At 40.8% G+C, this 23,663-nt stretch overlaps 3 protein-coding genes across 3 annotated transcripts in view; all 3 read right to left on the bottom strand.

The window, feature by feature from the left end:
* Window positions 1–69: 69 nt before the first annotated feature.
* On the bottom strand, window positions 70–3,357 carry LOC146562433 (uncharacterized). The gene is made up of 6 exons (XM_085294162.1): window positions 3,167–3,357; window positions 1,122–1,264; window positions 965–1,032; window positions 717–845; window positions 500–595; window positions 70–414 (listed from the first exon to the last, which is right to left on the bottom strand). Exons 1-6 carry the CDS (start codon window positions 3,275–3,277, stop codon window positions 326–328), a joined length of 636 nt encoding a protein of 211 aa, XP_085150288.1. The 5' UTR covers window positions 3,278–3,357; the 3' UTR covers window positions 70–325.
* A 4,563-nt stretch (window positions 3,358–7,920) lies between these two features.
* LOC146562432 (uncharacterized) lies at window positions 7,921–9,860 on the bottom strand. Its single transcript, XM_085294160.1, has 6 exons — window positions 9,691–9,860; window positions 9,203–9,345; window positions 8,847–8,911; window positions 8,623–8,757; window positions 8,374–8,472; window positions 7,921–8,283 (listed from the first exon to the last, which is right to left on the bottom strand). The coding sequence occupies exons 1-6, from the start codon at window positions 9,793–9,795 to the stop codon at window positions 8,228–8,230; spliced, it is 603 nt and encodes a 200-aa protein (XP_085150286.1). The 5' UTR covers window positions 9,796–9,860; the 3' UTR covers window positions 7,921–8,227.
* Window positions 9,861–11,970: 2,110 nt separating this feature from the next.
* LOC146562431 (single-stranded DNA-binding protein 2) overlaps window positions 11,971–23,663 on the bottom strand; it is a 56,720-nt gene continuing 45,027 nt past the window's right edge. Inside the window, exons 5-17 of the mRNA XM_085294159.1 lie at window positions 18,778–18,867; window positions 17,336–17,395; window positions 17,163–17,229; window positions 16,199–16,269; window positions 16,019–16,086; window positions 15,530–15,578; window positions 15,415–15,450; window positions 15,269–15,323; window positions 15,093–15,163; window positions 14,931–15,009; window positions 14,749–14,777; window positions 14,563–14,661; window positions 11,971–13,948 (exon numbers count right to left, since the gene is read on the bottom strand). Of these exons, the coding sequence (XP_085150285.1) occupies window positions 13,919–13,948; window positions 14,563–14,661; window positions 14,749–14,777; window positions 14,931–15,009; window positions 15,093–15,163; window positions 15,269–15,323; window positions 15,415–15,450; window positions 15,530–15,578; window positions 16,019–16,086; window positions 16,199–16,269; window positions 17,163–17,229; window positions 17,336–17,395; window positions 18,778–18,867 (804 nt within the window). The 3' untranslated portion in view covers window positions 11,971–13,918. The remainder of the gene's footprint in view (window positions 13,949–14,562; window positions 14,662–14,748; window positions 14,778–14,930; window positions 15,010–15,092; window positions 15,164–15,268; window positions 15,324–15,414; window positions 15,451–15,529; window positions 15,579–16,018; window positions 16,087–16,198; window positions 16,270–17,162; window positions 17,230–17,335; window positions 17,396–18,777; window positions 18,868–23,663) is intronic.

Here is a 23,663-nt window from a genome sequence, read left to right as displayed (position 1 = left end):
GTCTTTGTTGATGCTTTGGGGAACAGCAGTGTGATGGTGATCAGAAAATAAATGACTAGAACACAGACGGAGAAGTTAGAGCCCTTTTTATTTGCCGCGCACAACCAGTGGGAACTAGATTCGTACAAATACCACTAAAAGGATTTAAACTGGGCATTTAGACTTGATTTTTCTTAGCTCGAAAGACAACATAGTGTATTAAAAAGTTATTATGCAGCACAACATTGTATGGCAGCACATATAGATCACACTACAGCACTATTTAGTACATTTAAAGGAAGATTTATCTGGGTGTTTACAGAGCTGTGGCCCTCTTTGCTCTACTTTACTGCACATTAGGCTCTATCTCAGGTTGCTCTTTCTCTGTATTCTTGACGCCAGTTGACGTGGTCGCCCTGCCATCAGGACAAAGATCTGAAGGAAGAGGAAATCACAAAATGAGAATAGTGTTTGTGATGGTCACACTGGATGCTGGAAACACGCCTAAATGGTGGCTGACCTTTGCTTGTAAAGTGGTACTCTGAAGGGAATTTAAGACATTCTGCCTGGTTCTTGAAGGTCTCCAACTCAGAACCCTCCAGAGCACCGGTCCGTGCTTTTCAAGAAAGAAAGAAGAGGACGGGAAAAGAAAGGTGGTTATTTAAAGCAGTATGTGCTAAATATTAAGCTGTGTGTTGCTGCTAAAATACGAGATGAAGGTTTGAAAAACGACTTACTGAACAGGAAGAAGTATCGCCCCTTTGACTTGCCGTCAGGGAGAAGAGTGGTGTCTTCAGACAGGAGGCAGTTGCTGCAGGTCTCATAGTACTTCCCGTCATGATAGGAAGTGTGACCATTGATGTTATCTGTGGAAAAAAAAAAAAACTAAACATAACTCTGACTGTAACCCCCAGCGATTAAAAGAAATGAAACCTGCGGCACACATCACCAACTCAGTGAGTCAGAGCAAAAATACCACACATACAGGTGGTGTGACTTGTCATTCCTGAGATGGTGGCGTTCGCTATGCCCTGAAGACATTTATTTTCATTCCTGTGTTGAGATAACAACAACAACACTTTACTATACACTCTCAACTGGACCGCATCAGTATGTTCACACATGAAACACACGACACTCACAGGCGGTCAGCCCAGTAGATGGTGATGACTCCGCTCTCCGAGGACGCTGACACATCCAACCAGGAGCTGTTCACTGACAATATGTCGTCCTTCAGGCCCGGATCGTCCCAGGATGCCACGTGAAGCACCCACTTCCCATAAATCTTCCGGCACACAGAGAGAAAAATAAAATGCAAATGACTCTCATGACTGTTTCTGTTAGATGTGACCAGACTTTATTTCTCAGCAGAATAAAACTTTCTCTCATAGCCTGGTTAGAGAAAAAGCGTTGTGAAAATGTATTACATTATTGTTTTACTCTGCTGTGACTACAGACATGGCATTTGGCTTCCCCAAAAACATGGATTAACCCAGAGGTAGGTGAGTCCCTTTCCCTAAGTTAAAAATAAATAATCATACAATTTTACTTTGCAGCTCTTCTAAATCATAATTTTTCTGCTTTATAATCAGTGAAAACTACTGTGTTGGAATCTAGTAGGGGACACATTAATGTAGCTTACATGCAAGATTCAGTAGAAGTGCTCGATGCACATGGACGCAAGCTTCCAGCTATTACTGACCAGCTGAAACTTTCTTTGGTTTTTAAAAACTCCAAGGAACATTTGCTTTATGCTGTTGCAACAGTAAACAGACCGTGCAGTTTCTAAAAAAATGAAAAATGTCCCATGCTGTACTCCAACCGACGGCCTTCAGCACACAAAAGACAGACAAGGAAGCAGTAACTGTGCCACTAAGAGACCTTGTCTAAATCTACTTAAAAAGTGAGTGAGATTAAAATCAGTATTAAAATTATCTGTAAAATATTTCAACCTGCAACCTCATTACATACAGCAAATAGCTTGCTGCTGTAGGGTGAACACACATGTTTGACGCTGTAAATAGTAAATTGTAAAAATGTGTTTACAGAGAAGCAGAGAAAGAGAAAAAAATGTCCCATGCTGACATGAACTGATGACCTTCAGCATACGAGGGAGAGGCCAGCAAAGTGATAAGTATGCCACTGAGGACAAGCAAGCAGGACCGTGCCAACCAATCAACAAATGATATTCGAATGAGTGAGGGTGTGAAATGAGAGCAGTGACCCCGTCTCTCTGTCTATCACAAAATGACGTATATAAAATGGGAAACAAAAGTGGTATTCATCTGTTTAAAAAACTGTTAGCATCCCATGGCTCTACCTATCTATGGATTTTGGTGTGTGTAGACCTTAAAGTGAGGTCAGGGGAGCGAGTTAAAAAAGCTTGGGGGGATTTTTGTCCAAAACTGGTTGGAGATAATAAAGAGGGAGTGAACGGGAGTTCAAAATGCCATTCCTCTGAAACAAACGGCTCCGGTTCAAGAAGTATGCATGTGTGGGAAGGGCTTCTTGAAAAGAAGACAAGCGTAGCTGTTTTGAAGATAAAAGGATGGCTGAAGGGTGAAAATGATGGTCACAGCGACAGGTTAAACCGAAAATTTTCAGGCGAGCTTTGATGCTTTTCGCACTCTGACCTACTTAGTTTTCACTGTTGCTCTGCAATACACATGAATGGGGGAGGGATTTGAGAGATATCTTTGTGACATCTTTGAAAAATAATTTAAAGACCTTAGAAGTTACTGTGGAAAAATGCGATATTGTTTTTGGCACATTCGTGATATTCATCGTGGTGTGACAACGACGTCTGAATGGGCAAATGACGTGAAAGAAAATGGGTCCAGAGGAAGGAGAGTGACAGCAGAAAAGTGAGAGAGTGCTGCCTCTCCATTCAAAGTCAATGGGACTTTATTAATAGAAAAAGTGGAATATTTCAGAAACTGCATGAAAATTTTGAAATCTGAATAGAAACACGCAGGACACGAGTAAGCCCGTCGTTTTGGCGTACGAACAGTGTGTCTACGGCAAATGATGTGCGACTAGTTCGCGGATGAAGAATAATAAGAATAACATATACTGGGATCTTTACTTTGCAACAATCCCACCAATAACACAAGATTCAGCTATTCAGTTCACATTAATATGCATCACTGTTATGACTGCTTCATAACAAATGGTTGCTCATACTCACGGGGCTGTGGCTGTCCAGCACCAGAGGCTTGACCAGCTCTTTACAGTCCGGTTTAGATGCAACGGCCAGGGAGGCGAGAGCCAGCAGAACTATAACCTGCTGTGCAGCCATGGTCCAGACAGCAGGCGGCCAGGGAGCAACACTAACCTCAGGGACCCCACTGCCAGCTAGAGCCTCCTCAAAGGGAACTGAGGGACATGTTTTGTAACAGTGGGCTGGGCCACACACACACACACACACACACACACACACACACACACACACACACACACACACACACACACACACCCACCAAGCTGTGCACCCATCACTCCACAGGACATTATGTTGACTTATACTAATTTCATGCAGACTTATGCCGAACCAAGCCATAATAACACTTACTGTAAACTAATATATGTTGTGAGGAAATGCTTTCTGTCACCATGACGTGACTTTATAATCACATTAATAATTCTCCCTCTCTTTTCCTTCCTCTGGTTTCAGGAGGAGTCTTTCACTTGATGCATCCAGTCAGTCGGGCTTGTGTCCCATTTATCTTGTTATATAACAGCCAGCTGGCAAAGTCTGAATAGGACCTCCATCCCCTCCATCTTTCAGTATGCGAGCACCTCCTTGCACAGCCTCTCTCACACTAAACAAGGCATGAAAATAAAAAGAAAGACACACACACAAACACTCATCTGTTTTTTTAACATGTGCAATGTCTTTGTGACAGGGGATTTTTAGTGTAGCTCTCCCCAAATTTGGTTGAATTCCAAGCAGAGATACACTGAGCCCCTTCACTGTAGTCCTGACAAATGAGCCCCTTTGGAATGACCTCTGACCTCAGTGGGGTCCTCTATTCATGTCAGAGGGATAAAACACAGCCAAACTATTGACTAGCATGGATTTTAACTGTGGGTGGACGTGCCAATCCTTTTTCTCCTTGATATCAAATATTTAGCTAATAAATGCATTAATATTCTCTACTTCATACCTCACATTTCATAAAAGACTATTCCTGCACAAAGGACACATTAGTAGTTCAGAAACACTTATAATAACCACCATACAAATTTCTCCTTCTTTTTTCCAGCTGCTGTGGCATTTTCTCCCTTGTTGTGGTAACTAACTTTGCTTATTTACAGATTAACCTTTACAACCTATTCTAGTTAAATTTGACCTTGTTTGACATTTTTCATCAGTAAAAAAACCCCTAAATGTCATTCTTTTATCCTGACATTTGATGGCTTTTCCTTCTGAGTGAAGGAAAATACAAACAATTTAAAATACAAATACAATTTTTTTGTATCCATTCAGATACAAAAAATCAAGAAAAATTATGCTTTTAGGGAATCTTGAAACTGTATATGCCACGTCTGTGTGTATTTTTAATCGGACAGTGGTGACACTGAGTTCAAGGAAGACCTCAACACTGCCATGAGAAATGAACTCAAAGGACTTTCTTCCTATAACTCTCATTCACACAATACGTCTCTCTATCCATAACCTAACATTCACATACTCAGAAGACAGAGTTCAGTATCTTGTTCAAGAATGCTTTAATGTCCAGACCAGAGAAGCCAGTGATCGAACCACTGACCTTCTGATGGGTAGATGCTCAACCTCCTGAGGCAGAGCCGCCCAAACATGAGAACAGTCTGCGTTCTCAAATCTCTGAGCGCAGTTTCCTGCAGGGACAGACACACGCTGGTCTTTGAAGGATTATGAGAGAACCTCCATCCCATCATCTTCCACTCATCTAATTCTGGGTTGCAGAGGGGCTGGAGCCTATCCCAGCTATCACAGTACACCCTGGACAGGTCACTTATCAGTCGCAGGGCCTTAGTTAAAGTGTGACTTGTAGTTAAATGCTCTTTGAGTGGTACAACTAAAAAAAGGACTACATGAATATGAGTACATTTCAATTGCACCTGCAATGTAACAAAATAAAAACCAATTAGAATAGCTCTGAATGCACATAATAGTTTGCAATATGCAAGATTTGAGTTCTACGTGTTAATTAATGTTGATATTTATAGATGGTAGTTAAGAGGATTTTTAAGTATTTTTAAAGATATAGCAGAGTGGACAGTGTTTAATGCCTGTAATGGTTATACATGATTATATATGATAAATCCCAACAGCTCTAGTTCTACATTCAATACAATATAATTCAGTCATTATAGCTTTTTGTTTTCATGTCTTGGGTAACACGGAACATGATAGTATGTAAAAACAGAGGGTTTTCTCCAAAAACATGAGTTGTACATGTCAGGGGTTGTGTAGCGGAGAGGAATGTGAGGCTCCTAACGTAGACATGCAGGGGCAGGTGGTGGTGAACAAAAATCGAGCCATTTATTCAGGCTGAAAATAACATGACATCAAAGAAACACACATAAAATACAAAAGGGGACTGAAAAGATAAACGTCCTGGAACCTAAACTGGGAATCAACACTAGGGCCAGGGGGCACAGGAGCTGGGAGACACAAAACTTGAAATGCTGGAAAGGATGAAGGGAGACTGAGACAATATATACATAGGGGGGTTGTTAGGGGAAGTGGAGACACATGGGTTAAAATACACTGCTGAACTGACTCTAATGAGACAAGGAAGCTAAACTTAAGACAACCTCCTGAAATAAACCATGAAAAATAACTAGACACAGCAGCGAAGGGGCGCAGAGAATGACAGAAACTTAGCACAGGTTACACAGACAAGACAGGATAAACTCCAGTACTACATACACAATACTCACGACTATAACCATGGACAGAACTAGAGAATAAAAACTAGTAGGACTCAAAATAAAAGGTTACTATAAATAACAAACTCAACCTACAAGAGATGTAATATAAGTTCTAGATAATACATGTAAAATGTATACTTAAGAATCAGTCTGGAGATATTTAAACAGAACTCGAAATCTGACAAACACAGAAAAATCTACTGTGAAGTCGAGGCACTCTACCTGTTTCCCAAATACAGCAAGGTTACCAGATACCATACCACTTTTTTAAGCACTTTTAAAAAGAACAACAGGGCTGAAAAAATAAAATCACCCATATAAAATAAATCATTAACATCAACAGAATATTCAGGTTTTTATGTTTGAGTTTACAGACAAGCAGCCACAGAATGACAGACTTCGAGAGATTTATACAGCTTCACAGTTCTGACAGTCGTTGCAGAAACAAACATTTCTACTGAAAGTGACTTGGGTTAGGTTTAAAATCACATTGTCAAAATATATCTCTGCTGAGGACACTGTCCCGTTTCTGTGATTAATCACACTCAGTATTAATCCGATATTCTTTATCTGCTTATTGGTGCGGCCCTCCACAACAGTACTGGTTTCTCTTCTCATGTGACCCCTTGGGAAAACGAATGGCTGACCCCTGCACCCCCCCCAGTCTAGATCAGAAAACAGAGTGAGCAGCAAAGTCAGACAATAATGAAGAGGCATGATGAGAAGTCAAACGACGGCCAGCTCCATACCAGGACTGCTGAGCTCCTGTGGGGAGGCAGGGATGACTTCAGTGGAGGTTACATAAGAGAGGGGGTGGGCAGAGGGGCTGGTTGGACTATGTAATAGGATTGTGTAAGGCTGGTTTCAAAAGAGATAATGCTTCATTTGGTGTTTGTTGGTGATGCGTGTATGCGCGTGCTAAATGGTAAATATTAAAGGTTAGGTTTACTAAGTGGGCTAAGTGGGGAAAATTAGCATAAGGCTGCAATCACAAATATGGTAGATCATTTTCAAAACTTGCCACTTCTTGTTTCTCAGAAATAGCATTTCAATTCAGACCAAGGAGATGCAGCTGAAGGAGAATCCATACATTCATCCAGCTTATCCCACCTGTCACAGGGCAAGAGGCAGGGTACACCCAGGACAGGTCGCCAGTCTGTAGCAGGGCTTGAAGGAGAATCAGTATTTGATTTTGTTGTTGTTTTAAAAAAGGCTAACTTTTCAGTTAGGAATTGCTGGCTGGGGTCGCTGTTCCTTGGATGAATCTCTCAGGTGGAGTGCAAGATGCATCCAGACAAGGCCTGCTGTATCAGCATGATGTGCGTTTAACAGGTATAATGTGCAGAAGAACATAAAACAGTATTCACCTTCAGAAAGGCGTTTACTATCTTTACCACATACTCATCACTTATTTATTTTTTTGGCTAACCACCACACTGCAGTATGGTGTAATGGTGATTATCACTGTTGCCTCACAGCAAGAAGATCCTGGGGTTGACTCCACCATCTGGCCAAGGCCTTTCTGTGTGTTGTTGTTATCTTTGTTTGCGTGGGTTCTTTGCAGGTACTCTCGGTTCCTCCCACAGTCCAGAGACATGTAGTTAGTGGGGTTAGGTTAATGCGAATGTGAGTGCAAATAGCTGTCTGTCTCTGTTTTAGCCCTGCTACAGACTGGTGACCTGTCCAGGGTGTAACCTGCCTCTTGCCCTATGGCAGCTGGGACAGACTCCAGCCCCCCTGCAACTTTGGTAAGGATAACCAGAAGAGAATCAATTTTTCTTTTTTTTTGCATGCTGATAGGTGGTTAATATCACGTACTGTAAAATCCACACACCAATTTAAAACTCCACAGACAGTGCAAAACTGTCAGGATGGGACATAAAGGCCAATGATGGAAAAATATAGGAAGGGAGGGGCTTTGAAGGAAAAAAGCCCAAGTTTTAGTTATAAATTCGCAGGAAAGACTTGCCAAAGTTTGACCAATAGACCGGATTTACACGAAACAGAAGAAAGCAAACACAGTTTCTTTCTGTAAATCTTTATGTGAATACAAGACAAATCAGAAATCACAGTTTACTGCATCTTCTAGTAAATGTAAAATCAGTCTTGCACCTATTCATACACAAACAAAAAAAACCCAGCCAGAGTTAACACTGTTACAAACTCCTTGTCCTGGACTGAACCCACCGCAAGATGAAAGAGCGCTTTCTCCACATCTGTCAGCACATCTGTGATACACATCTGAATACACACTTCAAACACTTGAGTAATTTCAGGTTACAGGATAGATCTGAGAGATCGAGTGAAAGGAGCTTAAATGTGTTTTTCTCTATTGTTCTTCCAGTCTTGCATCTGTTACAGCTTCACTTTCATATGGACACAGATCTGAAACAAAGGAAGGAAATCAAACTGATGAGTCACTGTTTACATTAGATGTACTGCTTACTGTTTGCGTGGATGGTGAACGCATCTCACCTGTAGTGTTTGCAAAGTATAAATCTAGTGTGAAGTTGAGGCACTCAGCCTGTTTCTTGAGGACTTCGAGATGAGAGGCCTCCAGTGTCCCAGTCTTTGCTGGAGGTAGGGGATGGCAGTGTTAACATTATTTTCAACAGAGTGGCAAAAACAATAAAAAAAAAAAAAAACCGTTTGAAACTAATTATTAACATTACAGAGTCCTAAAAGTTGGACACATATGGACACAGACAGGCAAATGCAACTCACTGAAGATCCTGAAGCCTCTGCTTTTTGTGGTTTCGCCGCCGACCTCTGACACCAAGTGGTCTGTCCAAAGCATGCAGTCGGGGCAAGTGGCCAGATGCTTGCCAATATGCTCATGAGTGGTGGAGTTATAGTAATCTGTAAGATACAAATTAGATGGTTGCCATGTTGTTTTACATCACAGTGACTATTTGATAATGTGAGTATAACAACATGTGATCTCTTACACGTGTCTGTGGAAGAGTTTCCTAAGAAGGTGGCATTGACACTTCCATGATAACATTTTCCATCCCTGTTAAGGAGCAGGAAAAAAATATAAGCACATGAAAAAACAAAGAAAAAAGTCAAGAGGTCAAATTACGTAACTCATTTGATGCCTCAAAGCAGGGGTGTCAAACTCATCTCATTACAAAACTGTAAACCTTGTTAAAAGCCCCAAATTTATGCCCTCCTTCTCATCTTCCTAAATTGTCCACTGGACTGGATTTGAGCCTTTGCTAGGCCGATTCTGGCCCACGGGCCTTATGTTTAACACCCCTGCCTTGAAGGTAGTACAAATCATTTAGAAAATATTGACAATTACGCTTTGTGTCCGAAGCGACTGAGCATGTCTTCACTGTCAGGTATGGGAGTCTGTTCGACCCAGAAGCTGTGCAGAGTTTTAAGCTCTTTTAATTGCTCTTTGCTGTCTGATGTTCCAGCGTAAAATATCCATTTTCCCCAAAGCTAGAGAAAGAAAAAAGAAAAAGTAAATTCAACTTTCAAAGAGATTCACAGCAGGTTCTAAAGAACCAGCATTTCTATTGAAAACAAAGGAGTTTACCATCTTTACCACATGCATAAACATGATCATCACTTGTTTCTGTGATCATATATAATAATAAGTTTATACATGCAAAATCACCAGTGGGACCTTTTTAACCATCCAAGGTCAAGTCTGTTTTGTTTTTTTGTTGTTGTTTTTTTGCTAGAGCTAGGAGCATCAGCGATGATGATTCAGCCCTCAGGGATTTAAAACAATTTAAACTCAGATCTGCTTCATGGTGAATGTCTCTGCTGAGGACACTGTACCTTGCTATGATCCTCCACAGGCTTAATGAGTTCTTCGCAGCCTGGATCAGACGCACCAGAGAGCGAGAAGAGAGCCAGCAAAGCCAGGGAACAATGAAGGAACATGACGACAAGTCAAATGACAGGCAGCTGTATACTACTGCAAGACCACAACAGCTGGACTCTTATAGGGAAGGTGCAGCGGGGAAGTTATATAAGACAGGAGGTGGTCTTTAATGGGATTGTGCAATATTGGTACAGATAAGGATAAAGCTTTAATTTTTTTTTATCTGTGGTGTGCGCGCGTTTGCAGAATAACAAAATGGAAAACAGCAAACAACATGAATGTGCTGCATTCCTGCAAAAGCTTCTCACAGACATGTGAAACAGATATTCTCTTTATCCGTCAAGTATGAAGTGAGCAGCAGCAAAAGTATTTGACAGATTTGGGTAGGGTGGCACAGAAATAAACTATTTCACAATCACCATCTGTTGCAGCCTGGAATTGCCAGTTATTGCAGAACACTGGAAACTTACTGGAATTTCCAGGGTAGCGTCAGCCAAAACACAGAAAGTACAAATAAAGCAGATTCCTGAAAAACAAAAGCAAGCATAGCGTGTCCTTTTGTAGATTTCAGTTAATATAGGAGACAAGAAAAACCCTTTTCCAACATTATTTAACCCAACTGCAGTATTAATGAAATTAGTTTGTTGACTTGTCTTTAGCAGACCTACTGCTGAATGTCGCAGGTTCATTAGTGAATAGCTTTATGAGTCTCATCAGCTTTGTCTTTACCAAAGCTCCCAGTCATCACCTGGATGACCTACAGAGACATACTTTAGACCAGGTAGTAACACAGAGTGCGACAGTCAAACGCTTAACTACCTGTCTCACATTGAACTCCCTGCAAGATAAAAAAAAAAAAAGAGCACCAACACATCAGCGATACAGAGTTCCCTCATATCAAAGAAAGCACATCTGAATACAAATGTGACTCATGGAGCCAGTTGATGTCTCTGGTTAGACTTGAGCGATACAGCAGGTGATAACAGTGTTTTATTGCTTTTTCCCTTTACATCTCCGGCACTTTCCTTCTCATTGGGACACAGATCTGAAACGGAGGAAGGAAATCAAACTAATGAGTCTCAGAACAAACACGGCTTAAAGTCAAGTTTATGAACGTCAATATAGAGATAAATATTCTTAGATTGGGGGGAGGTATGGTGAATTTAAGAGACATGATTAGAAACCAGAGGACACTTAACTAGATATTGCAAAAATGACGCAACCCGATTTGCTGAGAATCGGGTCGTCACACCGAATGTGAAAATTGATAAAATATTTTATATTAACTACAGTTTTTATGTATTATCTGCAAACTTTACGGTGATAAACTGGGCCTTGGGGGACACGAATAGGTTGGCGAAGCTTTTGACCTTAACCATCATTGTTAGTGCCCAAGATCAAAGTTGACCTTGACTGAAAAAAAACCAACAAACCCCAAAACATATTGAGTAATACAGCATATGAAAGGCATAGAGCAGGGGTCTCAAACTGCAGTCCTAGAGGGCCGGTGTCCTGAGGTGGCAATTCAGCCATTTGATTCATGTTACAGCTGCTCATGACATGGTGAAATAAAAGTACTTTTAGAAGTACATTTTTCCAAACACTTACATTTACTTAAATTTACTTGAGTAGGGTCAGGAGTTTTCTCCTCAGCCTGCAGTCAAGTTCTATACTCTTCCTAATGACCTACTAATTTATTCAGGTGTGTTGCAACAGGGACACATGGAAAGGTTTCAGGACACCAGCCCTCGAGGACTGGAGTTTGAGCCCTTGGCATAGAGAGAGCTGTACAACACACTCTTTTTTTTTTTTTTTTCAATACGATGGCCTACGACTTTACAGTGACATCATAACAGGCTGATATCAGCATGATATAATAAAAACAACATAAGCCATAACAACTTTGATGTTATTACTGTTATAACTAGAGTAACAACATCGAGTTTTAGCATAGCCTCTAGCATAGCCCTTGCTCTTCTGGGGGACTTGCTGTTGTTACTATTATTATTAAAATATGTAGCTATACATGTAAAGCTATCCATCTATCTACCTGTCTATCAAATTTTAAGTACAAAATCCATCCCCAAATGATTGTTTGATAGAAGTTATACAACAGGTTTGGTAAATTTAAGTACAGCTTTAACAAACACAATTGTGATCATATTCATATAATTTCATCAGCAGATACTTTCAAATGCACTCCAAAGTCTGTTCAAAATGAAAAGAGATGACACTTTAAGGTTAGAGAAGCTTTATATCAGCATAGTCAAAACCCATGAAACTTCTCTGTGTATTTACAAAAACATAATACAAGAATAAAAAAGAGAAAATGAACACGTCACAAATGGAGTCCCACATACTGTCACAAAAACAGAAAGAAAAAAAATGATCCAATTTACAAATTGATCTTTATGTACTCCCACTTATGGCTTCAATCTAACACAAAACAAAATAAAACATCTCAGGTCAGCTGTGATGGTGCGCCATCAGTCCATCGTTCCCTTTGCAATAATAATTCTCTCTAGCATTATCTTTAAATAATAATAATAATAATAATATCAAATACACATACAAGACAGAGGAGCTACATTTGTGAGCTGTACACTTTGCAGTAAGGGAAGGGAAAGGAGAATGTTTGCAGGAATATTCACCCTTTGTACATGATAATAATTCATCTTGGGCAGTGAAAAAGGTTTCAAAGATTATTTAAAAACGAGCTTGTTTTATTTTTCTGTACCAACCAATTGTTCATCATACTAAAAATCACAGTTTTTCCGGATGACAGTTAAGTATGAGTGACCAAAGCTTGCAGTTTATCATCCATACTGCTTACCTCTTATTACTTCTCTTTCTCATTTGAACATTTTTATGTCTAGGATATGGGAGCATGTTTTGTCACCAAGTAAAACAAACAAACAAACTAATGATTTCCTTCATTTCTGTCAAAAACATTTGTTTCGGCCCCACAAAAGCACATAATGGGAAAAACCCACAGGATGAATTGTAGTAAGAGTTCAGGTGAAATAAAAACTTTCAGTCTGTACAGTACTACTGAGTACTACGGATTACTACGGAGTACTAACTTTTGTGCAAACATTCCTCAGCCTTATGCTGACTTCAGTTTAATTACAATTAGCATAGTGACTGATCTTATGTGACTTAAAGTCAGACTATGGAAGTTTTTAAAGACGAATTAGCTCGTTTTCCCTCAGACTAATTGAAAGATGAATCCGTAACTACTAGAATGCATGAATGCTTAGTTCAATACATTCAGGACTTTTGCTTTATCTGTCTTGCTTGGTCTGGTATGACCATTAGCTTTTAGTTGCTAAATGTTAGCTAATGCAATGACCTATCTACAATGCCACTTTGCCGACTTTTGTGTTTAGACATTTCCCATTTCCACCTGTTGCATGTTGGCTGCTGTTAAAGCAGGTTCATAGTCTCACTTTAAGCCTTGAGCGAGTTTTTTTCTTAATGAACATTCGCCTTCAAATTAAATATGAAAACAAATATTGTCAAGTGGGATGAGAAAACCATTGATAGTATAAAACTTTAAATGCAATGTATGCGGTCTTTAGACATTTACATACTCTAAAAAGACTTCTCAAATATCGGCCCAAGGATTGCGATGTCTCTCCACTTCTCTTCTGGTACTGCAAACAGACTAATTAGAAAAAAGAAGACTTGATGACAGCCATTTAGATCAATCAAACAGTGACTTTATATATTTAAACTCACTGGAATTTTAACTTTAGGCTACTGGTATTTTGTTTTTGGGTGCCGAGCTTTGTGATCTGATGCAAAGGCAGGAAAATCTGTCTGTGACCGGACTGTTTGCACTCTCATACACACCGTATGCAAATTTACAGTTCTCCTCTGGGTCAATTTTGTTCCTTTGTACAGTCTCATTGGAGCAGAGGAAGAGCAGATGAAGGTAGCAGAGTCACCACTTAGAACTGGAGAAAAACAGGAGCGTAGAAACATGGACAGAAACCATGGAAGGGTGGGACTTCGGTCAGGGGGGGTAGTAGTAGTAAGATGGCACCTGGGGCTACTGTCCGATTGGGCAGGTGGTGGAGGAAGAGTCACTGGCCTAGATGGCATCATATCATGTCTCACTGCTTTTTGGTGAGCCACACCAGGTTATTGAGCGACAGACCAAACCTGCTTCCAGAGCCCTCACACACTCATCGTCATGTTTGGAGAATACTGCAGAAAAAAGTTAAGCAGAAACATAAAAACGCAACTGTTTATGTGTTTAAGAGAGTAAAGCACATCTCTAGCCATCAGTCTTAATTATGCAACAGTCACACGAAGCATATTAGTGGTTGGAGACCAAAATTGCTAGGACCATATGCGCCAAATGGGACTTTGTTGCCTTTGAAATGATTGCTTTGAAGACAGGGATCAGGTCTGTGAGCACTCACAGTCAGCTGCGAAGCCTCTTTGTTTCACCAGCAAGAATTAGCATCACATTTAAAATCACGGCTGCATCATGGGAACTAAGCTAACTAGCCAGAGATAATGCTGGTGAAAATACACTATGTCCAGTTTAAACAAAGAAAAAGAAGATGGCAATGGCCATAAAGTCGAGGCTTCAGAACAGTAGTCAGCAAACCAGTGGTGGTGTTATCTTTTATATACAGTCTATATATCTTGCAGAGACTAGTAAGACTGATATTATCCGCATGGTAAAAAGTACAGCAAGTAGTATCTTAGCTTAGCATAAAAAATGGGCACGTTTAAGGCAAAGTATTACAGGGAACTCTCAGCAGCAAACACCTCCAGTAATCCCATATATTAAGAAACTAATTTTCACTCACACTTTCGCTCTGAAAAGGGTTGAGGAAGTTTCCTCCCATCTCTCCATCCTCCCGAGGCGTCCCAGGCTGATTACTCATACTTAGGTTACCAGGAGAGTTCTGTTCAAAGACAAATAAAACATATATCACAGTATCTGCTACAAAAATCAGAAGTGTAGTTCAGAGTAGGTGAAAAACTTCTCATACCTTGGGGAGACTGTCCATATCGCCCGACCCTGAAGGAGGGAACACAAGTATAAAAATAATGCACATCACCACGATCAAATGAATACAAATTTTTCATGACAAATCAGGGACAAACATAACCAGAGGTTTTTTAGTTTGTTTGTTTTACCCCTGCCGGACACAGAAGCTTCTTGTTTTTGTACCTAAAGAGCCATTCATGTGATGTGGCTCCATCCCGGCCATTCCCCCTAATGGACCATCACTGCCTCCACCCATAGGAAACTTCGGAGAACACACATAGGGCAAGTTAACAGCAGTATTCCTGTTTGACTTGTAACACTAACACAGACCCAATTGCCACTCACATTTGGCCGGCTTCCACCTGGAGGGACTGTGTTTATCATAGTGTACATGTTATCTCCAGAGTTAGTTGAATCTGACACAACACAAAAAGGAAAACGGAAACAGTAAGAAAATTAAAGGTCAGTAGCATGTTTATATATCTACATACACATATACAACTGATACACACAGAGCTTACCTGCTGGACTTGGCATTATTGGTGTTCCAGGTGGCCCTCCTCCCCCCGGAGGTCCCTGAAAAGAGAGTTTTGTTTTCATGACATTCATGCATGATCCTGTGAATTAAAGCCTATTTAGCTAGTTTAAGAGTTTCAAACATACATACCGCATAGCTTCCTGGTGACGCAGAAGAGTATGGGGTCTACAAAGACAAAGAAGTAAACCACTCAAGTCATGAAATGAAAATGAAACTTCTTCAGTATTTTTGTTGCAGGACTTACAGAATTGGAGTTGGGAGGATTTGGCCAGGGTCTACCACCACCAGGTCCCCTAGAAAACACCCATACACTTGAGTTTTTTGCATTTGGCAGGGTCTTTGTTTCCAATTTATTTGGGAAGAGCTGGCAATAACAAGCTCCCCAGATGCCAGAAAAAAAGTAAATGGAAGAAGAAGAAGAAGAAAAAACTAAAGAAGACTAAATAGAGGGAAAGGTTAAGGTTGTGGTTTCATGTTCAGAGCCAAAAGTTAAAAACATGTGGTAAAGCTGTAGGCAAAAGACAGTTAAAGGAAACGGCTGACTATAACAACTCTACTGAGTGATTAAAGATAGCTGACATTTGGAGAAAAATGTGCTGAGTAAGCTTACATTTTTAAAATAGATACACAGACAAGTGTATTTTACTCTTTTATAAGCTCATGTGCTCAGATAGGCCTTATGCTACTCTGTCTATATGTGCGTGTGTTATGGTGTTATTCATATACCACTCACATGCTCATACCAGGCATCCCAGGACCAACCAGAGCATTCAGTGGTGGCCTCATCCCACCTCCATAGTTCTGGGAAAAAACAGAAACCAGAATTCCATTTGGACACGACTACATGAGAGTAACTATCAGAAACAAAACTTACAGCAAGTAGTCCTCAAAGAAAAATCATCTTGACCCAAACCTGGGGTCCTAGTGGGACCATGCCCCTGGGTGGAGTCATCCTCTGCATTGGTCCTCCCATATTTGGATGTCCTGAAGTGTAGGATTTACCAGAATGAGAAAAGGTTCTCTTCAAACATGCATTTTTGTGTTTAACACCTTTTTGTGGCCACTTTGGTAACTCAAACCACAGACGAGGATGCATTTTTAAGGCGACGAGACTTAGATGGCACAAATGCTAAAATTTACAGCTGCTTCAGTGACACCGTTTTCTTGGTCTGATGTTGGTTCGACAGCGGCTGAACACCATCTTCACCCATGCATAATTTAAGTGTTGTCTGGAGCAGTGAGTAGTTTGCGTAAATGGGAGTATGCTTGATTCATAAGAATACCGAACATGCTGGTTTTAATATTAATGATAATAGTATATCAGGGAGAGGCTAACCATGAGTTCATCTTGGTAACAAGCAGCTTTCAACTGGGTTTCACGGTTATCTGAACACTATTAAAAACTCATAAACGTGCCATTCTTCCAGTGCAATGAATAAGGGCGACTGTTTCTTTATATACCGTCTTTGATCAGATATAACAACGCTTTCAATTTTCAGTGTGTTATGTGATTTCTAGAGGGACTCTCCAGAGAATGTATTGTCATAAAACCTTTGTTTCACAATCCCCTCGGGAACCCATTCTGACTTTGGTGATTCCCTTCTCCCAATTATAGTGTCATAATGGGGTTTATTTATTTTGTAATGAAATATCTTGACAGCTACTACGGTAAAATTTGGCTCAGGAATCCATGATCTATAGGTGGAGAGTCCTCTTTTAGTCGTGTTAATACATAAGGGTGCATGTTTTAAGGGCAAAACCTCAATCAGGCTATGATCGCACAGTAAATATTATTTCAAAAGACAAAATCCTGCCTGCATTATTGTTAAATAAAGTAATTATTGACTATATGTGTGTGTTTCAGTGTGGGCATGCACCTTGCTGTCTTGTGGGATCCATTCCACTTGGTAACATAGGCTGGCTCCCTGGAACTCCTCCAAGACCCTACAGAAAGAAGAGGATCCATCTCCAATGTTATAATCACTGTGATGTTGCTCATTTATACAATTCAGTTACGTCTGCTGCCTGCAGGGGTCAGTCTGGCTCTTACCTGATTCGGTAATCTGAGGGGCGGTCTTGGTCCTCCGGGGTATCGAGGTGACATAAATGGCTAAAAATTAGGCAAATAAAATATTACATGCAGACAAATAAATGGACTGACCACATGTGTAACAAAGATTTAGAGGGTGGCACAGTGGGAACTTCATACGCTCTTCAAAGCAGGGAACCAACCAGAGCTGCTTTTATGTTTTCACTTGAATTCAGGGCTCATTTTCCTTTAACCATACAGCAAACGGAGGAAGCTGACCGCATTTTCACTGGAGTGAATTTATGAGGGGGAGAAAAAAAATGACAGGAAAAAGAAGGATGATAATGATGTCAGTGCGTGTGTTAACTCTGTGGAATTTGGCAGCCTGTATGAGGAGCTCTTTTGCAGCTGTGAGTGGGCTTTCACTTGTCCTCACCACAGACAGTAGCAATGCTGTTGCTATGTCTGCTGAACTGATGCCACCCCGGACAGAAGAGCCACTCTGCAGTGGTGGAGGAGCAATGCAGAAATCTGCCACTAGAGAGCAATGGTCCTCTTAATTTAATCAGAGCCTTCACTTAAATTGCTGTCTTAGTTGTGCTTAAATCAACTGGATGAAGCTACAGCATTTTAGGTTTCTTTAGTGATGGCGTTACTATTTTTTTTACTATTAATTAAAAAATGTAAACAACTAATCATTATCAGCAAATGACGTAACAGAATTTGAATGAATAAAACGAAGCATCATTTGTGACTGACTTTGGAAATAATGTGCAATTTATCACAAAAAAAAAAAGATAGTGCAGATATTCCGTTATATTTCATACACAAAAAACCAGACAGAAGAGCTGGCAATCAGGTAATTATTATATTTCTTTAACTAAGGTCCTGACAAGACCTTGCCTTCAAAGAGCGACTGATCTTCAGAAGCAGACGGAAAAAGCCGTTCGGACTCACATGTGAGTTTATGAAAGCGGAACTAAGAAATGCCCGGGAAGACTATTGATCTTTGCGTCTAATCCGAGCGCCTGAATTTGACTGATAATGACGTTTAATCGATGTACAACTGGCAGAGGCCTTCACAGATGATCTGGGGCAATGCTACATGTGTGCGTTTTTGTGTGCCAGAAATTTATCTCTCCTGTCAGATTAGTTGTGTTTGAGATTGTACACATATTCAAAGGTAACGTACGTGAATATACATACAGTTGTTGTTATCTGAGAGTGAGTTCTTGCTCTTAGGGGATTCATTGGATTTCTAGTTAGGATGTTTGCAATGCGCTCTTTCAATTTAAAATGCCTGGAGATGGCTTGTTGCTGTGATTTGGAGCAGTTTCAATACAATGCAATTGAAATGAAGTGAGACTGAATCTGCCAAATATGGGGAAGCTTAAATTTGAGCTGATATTACATCCTCTGGAGTGACAGAAACATGGCCGTTCAGCTCTGCGTTGCATGCATACCTGAAAGAATCCCGGTGGGACTGGCCCTACTGGCATACCCTCTACTGGGGGAAGGTTACCGAGGACTGGGCTCGGTGCTGCTGCGGCACTCTGAAAGAGACAAATGGCGAAAAAGGGAGACTTCAACTCAGATCTCAGACTTGTCAGAAACAACAAACTCAACACCTCTTTCACCTGTTTCATCAGCTACTCTCCATTTTTCTGCAGAATAAGCAAACAGATATAATAGTTTGGATAATTTCTGTCTTCCTCAAAGCAGGAATTTACTTATCCATGTTGCAAAGATAACACATCCAACACCAAATACCAGATAAGCCTGCTACCACTTATATAAAAGTCATAGTCTGCACTGCGAGGGTCTTTCCCCATCTCTCTCCCTCAGTGGGATATTTCCTGTTTCTGCAGATGCCCTGCCATGCCGGCCCAGGTTTATTTTTATTCAATGCGTTTTTGTTGTGCTTGTCCCAGACGGGTGGCGCTGGATCATTTCAGCACTGCCTCTGTCTGCTTCCTGTCGCATTGTACAACCAAGTTACCACCCAGCACCGGCCTCTTCTTCCTAATCCTCTTTAGGAATACAGAGCAGACAACGCACAGTGTGGGAGAGTGTACGTACATCCATATATTGTACACAATAACGTGTGAACAGTGGGCTCATGAAGCCGGAGTGGCTGCATCTGTGTCAGTATCTGCCCACTCTCTGTTCTATTTTTCTGATCTTCCTTTTCACTTTCTCTCCCCCTCTGAAGGCACTGGAGGGGTGTAAAGAGATCCAGCGAAATTCACCCAACAGTCTCTGAAGTTTCCGCCAGCTGACTTTTTAGGTCAGACAGGAACAAGGTTTAATCAGAGCTGAGATAAAAGCAGACTGACGACACCCCTGTATCCTCCTCTGCTCCACCCCGCCACCCTCTCTGTTCCTTCGCTCTCATATCTCTCGATCGTTAATGTTGAGCAATGTCGAACAGGATGCCGTGCAGTTTTTAGATTCTATATTCTGCTGTAAACATAGGCTGTATTTGTCTCAGCAGATGAACGTACAGATGGACACAGATGGATATTTGCAGCTCCATGGTTCAGTAGCGGGAGGCTGGATTTGGTGTGTGTGTCTGTTTTTGTGTGTACAAAATCATGCACTGCATCAAGTGTGTTTTGTTTTTTGGGATTTTTTCTCCCCTTTTATTCCCTCTCCCTCCTCGCACCCTGGATTACCCAGAATGCCTTTCCACCCTGGCAGCCTGGAGGTCTGCTGAGTTTGCCTTCGTGCACCGAGAGAGGGAGGGAAAGAGGAGAAAAGAGGACAAAGCAGAGATTATGAGTGTGTGTGTGCATGTGGCAGTGAGTGTGTGAGCGCACTTAATGTTTGTGGCGGAAAAAGAAGAACGGGAGGAGGGAGGAGGAGGGGATCTACCTGACCTGCTGACAAAGCAGCATTTTCCACAAACACCCAAACACGGCAACGAGGAGAAATAAAAGCAAAAACAACAAGCCTCAAAAAGCAGGACCAGCTCTCATACATGGAAAACTACAGCAACGCTAAAAGCTCTGGTACTGCTGCCGACGGTTAAGTGCCTTTTGATTACGACAAATCAGGTTGAGTCAAATGACATTAAAATCTGAATGAATCACAGGTTTAACAAAGCCTCTTTAAAAGAAGTGATTTTTTCCCCCCATGTTTGTCTCCATACGTTGATCTCTAGAAGAGTCACGTGGGTTAAACAGTGTAAAACTGGGATTTGGAAACAGGCGTATTTGTTTTGCCAGTTGTGGCAAGCAGCTTCATGGCCCATTCTCTCATTTTCACAATGACAAATGAAGCAAATGAGAACAAAAACAAAAACGCTGAGTTGATTCTAAATATTGAAAATGCAGTTTTTAGATTTTTAGGTGAAGGAGTTGAAAACCGCCCAAAATAAACCAACCAGAGAGACAGCAAAAACTTTGAGTGGCCGAACCAACAGTGTGGTAACTTCTTAAACAGAATGAATGCGCTGCTCAGCTCAGCAACACCAAAAGACCTGCAAGACCAAGTCAAGTCAAGTCAAGTCAAGTCAACTTTATTTGTCAATTCTGCCACATGTACAGGACATACACAGAATAGAAATTGCGTTACTCTCAAACCCTAGTGATTAGAAAAATGCAAATAAAATAATTAAAAAGTAAAAATTTAAATAAATTTAAATAAATACAATACAATTTTACGTATAACAAAAAAAAGCTATGCAATATACAATATACAATATTCAAGTAAGAAGGCATAGTGGTGCAAAATAGGCAAATAGTGCAAATGGGGATTTAGTAGTGTACGGTAAGAGATAGTGTAAGAGGACAACTGCAGTGGATGATTGCAGAATTCTTTCCTCTGTTATAAAAACCCTTCACAACATTTAACCATTTTAACCTCTGCTACAGTAACACATTCAAGGACGTGGGCATATACCCAAGCTCCCTAAAAAGCCATTCGCTGATCCAGAATGCTGCAGCCAGAGTACTGACAGGAACTAGGCACGGAGAGCATATTTCTCTTCACTGGCTCGCTGTTAAATTCAGAACTGAATTAAAAATCCTTCTCCTCACATACTAAATCTTGAATAATCAGGCCCCGATCTTAGCTATAAGACTGCTGGTTTACTTTTAGTTCCTAGATTTGAGAAAGTAGAACTGTTGGTTACACTCAAGAACAAGGAGGTCAGACTGGACTTTGCCAGGAAACATCTAAAAGAGCCGGGAAGAAACAGCTAACGGTAGAGCTGATGTTATGGCATTAGGATATATGGCTGCCAGTGGGACTGCTATAACAGTAGCAGCAGGATAACCTGTGAAGTGTGCAGGCCTGTACTCGCTGCTCAGATTCAGCCAAATGCTGCAAAACCGATCAGACAGTGCTTCACAATGGACAGATAATGACCCACACAAACCAAATCCAAAAGCAAACCAAGAGTTTCTCGAGCAAAGAAACGGGACAGTCTTCAGTGGACACGCCACTCACCTGATCATTATTTCCAGTTACTAAATACAAAACTGAAGGCTGAATCACGTGTGTCCTTCCCTCCTCTGAAAACAGAATCTATAAAATCTGTTCAGTTAAACTGACGGCAAAGCTTAAAGATCTGCAGAATCATAACACCTGGTGTCGCTGTATAATAGTAATGTGGTGCCATTACCTCGTGTTAGCCACAGCGATGCTGTGATCCACACAGCAAACTCCTCGTTGTCAGTTCTGTTTAAATACCGATTCACAAGCGAGCTCAACATATTCCAGCACTTAACCTTAGCAACCACAAAAGATCCACAGATTGTTACACAGTTAATGAATCCATCATTAACACCTCTCACACATCAGTGTTTACACTTTTCTGACAAGGCCAAGTGAGAGGAACACTGAGATAATGAGGTACTGCCTGTACACATTAACACCGTACAGTAGTGTACACTATTGTGTGAATGTAGCTGCCAGCAGTGGTGCAGTGTAACGCTTCTGCATACACTTCTCACTGAACTTAAATGCAACCGAACACTGACGCTAATTTCCACTGCACTTCATTTGATGGACTTCATTGCCCATTCAATTTGCGAACAAGCTGTAAGGCCAATTATAACGCTCAAAAATTCTCAGCCCTTAAATGAAAATTAACCTGTCTGAAACTGGATTTGGGGGAACGACAACAATTTTTCTTGGCGGGTAAATCATTGCTTTTGCTGCCAATGTCCATGCAGCATTTTATAGTTTCATTGTTTGCTACATTTCCAGTTAAAAACATGAAGGGAAAACACTGCTTGACCGCGCACCACCGTTTGTTCAGCTGTGACACCTGTACAGCTGAAACATGCTCCATGAACAATGGCGTGAAACAGAAACACTGTGTAATGACAAAACTGCTTGATTATTATTTTTCTGTATAATATATATATTTTTTAATAAACAACAAAAACTAGTATTAGACAACACCTGTACCTGCCTATAAGACAGCAAAACATAAGCCAAATGTGTTGGACCCTACCTTTTTTTTCAGTATAAATACTGAACTTAAATACAGTAAATGTACAAAAATTTTAAAAATGAGAGTAAATTTTTAAATTTTAAGGGGTCTTTTTACAGTGCTGGGTCACAACAATCTGACCTGAGCTATTCTGTTACTCCAAAAGTCTTTGCCTTTTTTGCTGTATTGATCATGTGTTAGAGAGCATTGTTTTAATGAATGCACAATGGCGGGGAAAAGGTATTGCATGCATGTATGTAACATCGACCTGAACCATGATACCACAATGACTAAAACGCTCAGCGTTTGAGTTTTCCTTTAATTTGTCACACCCATCTGTAGATATACAGATAACCAGAATGTCAGTGAGCTCATTCGGCTCACTATCCATCACAGTTTACAGGTTATTGTCTGTGAAACGACAAATGTTACCTTGACCTTGAGCGCAGTTTGTGTGAAGACTCACTACACTAGGAGGAGTAGGCTAGCAGACGGATGCCTCGCCACGCCATAAGATAGTCGATCCTTCGGCCGGATGAGCTGATTAAAGTGTATAACAAATGAACTTATCTTCAAGAAGAGTAAGGTTCAGTCCACTTTAAGCAATTTCCCTCACTTCTTTTCTTAAAACTATCTTCGTTCTTACACTCGTATCTTTTCCGATACTCCATCATTTTCTAGAGCGATCCAGAAAGACCTGATTGAAGCGTAACAAGACAATCAACTCTTCCGTCTGCCCATTCGGGAACCCCATTACATTACAGCTTTTCATTTAATGAAGCGCTGTGTTTGTTGTGTTCTCCCCACATTGCGGTTATTTGCACGCTAAACGAAGTGTTTGTGATGAAACCCGAGGCAGTGGAACAGCCCCCGAATGTCCTCAGATGAACACCTGCATCTCCTGGC

The sequence above is a fragment of the Mchenga conophoros genome, linkage group LG12 (genome assembly GCF_057382185.1).
Source record: "Mchenga conophoros isolate Kocher_MC1m ecotype Shallow Benthic linkage group LG12, M_conophoros_male_GT1.1, whole genome shotgun sequence".
Classification (NCBI taxonomy): domain Eukaryota; kingdom Metazoa; phylum Chordata; class Actinopteri; order Cichliformes; family Cichlidae; genus Mchenga; species Mchenga conophoros.
This window is presented reverse-complemented; position numbering and strand designations above follow the sequence as displayed.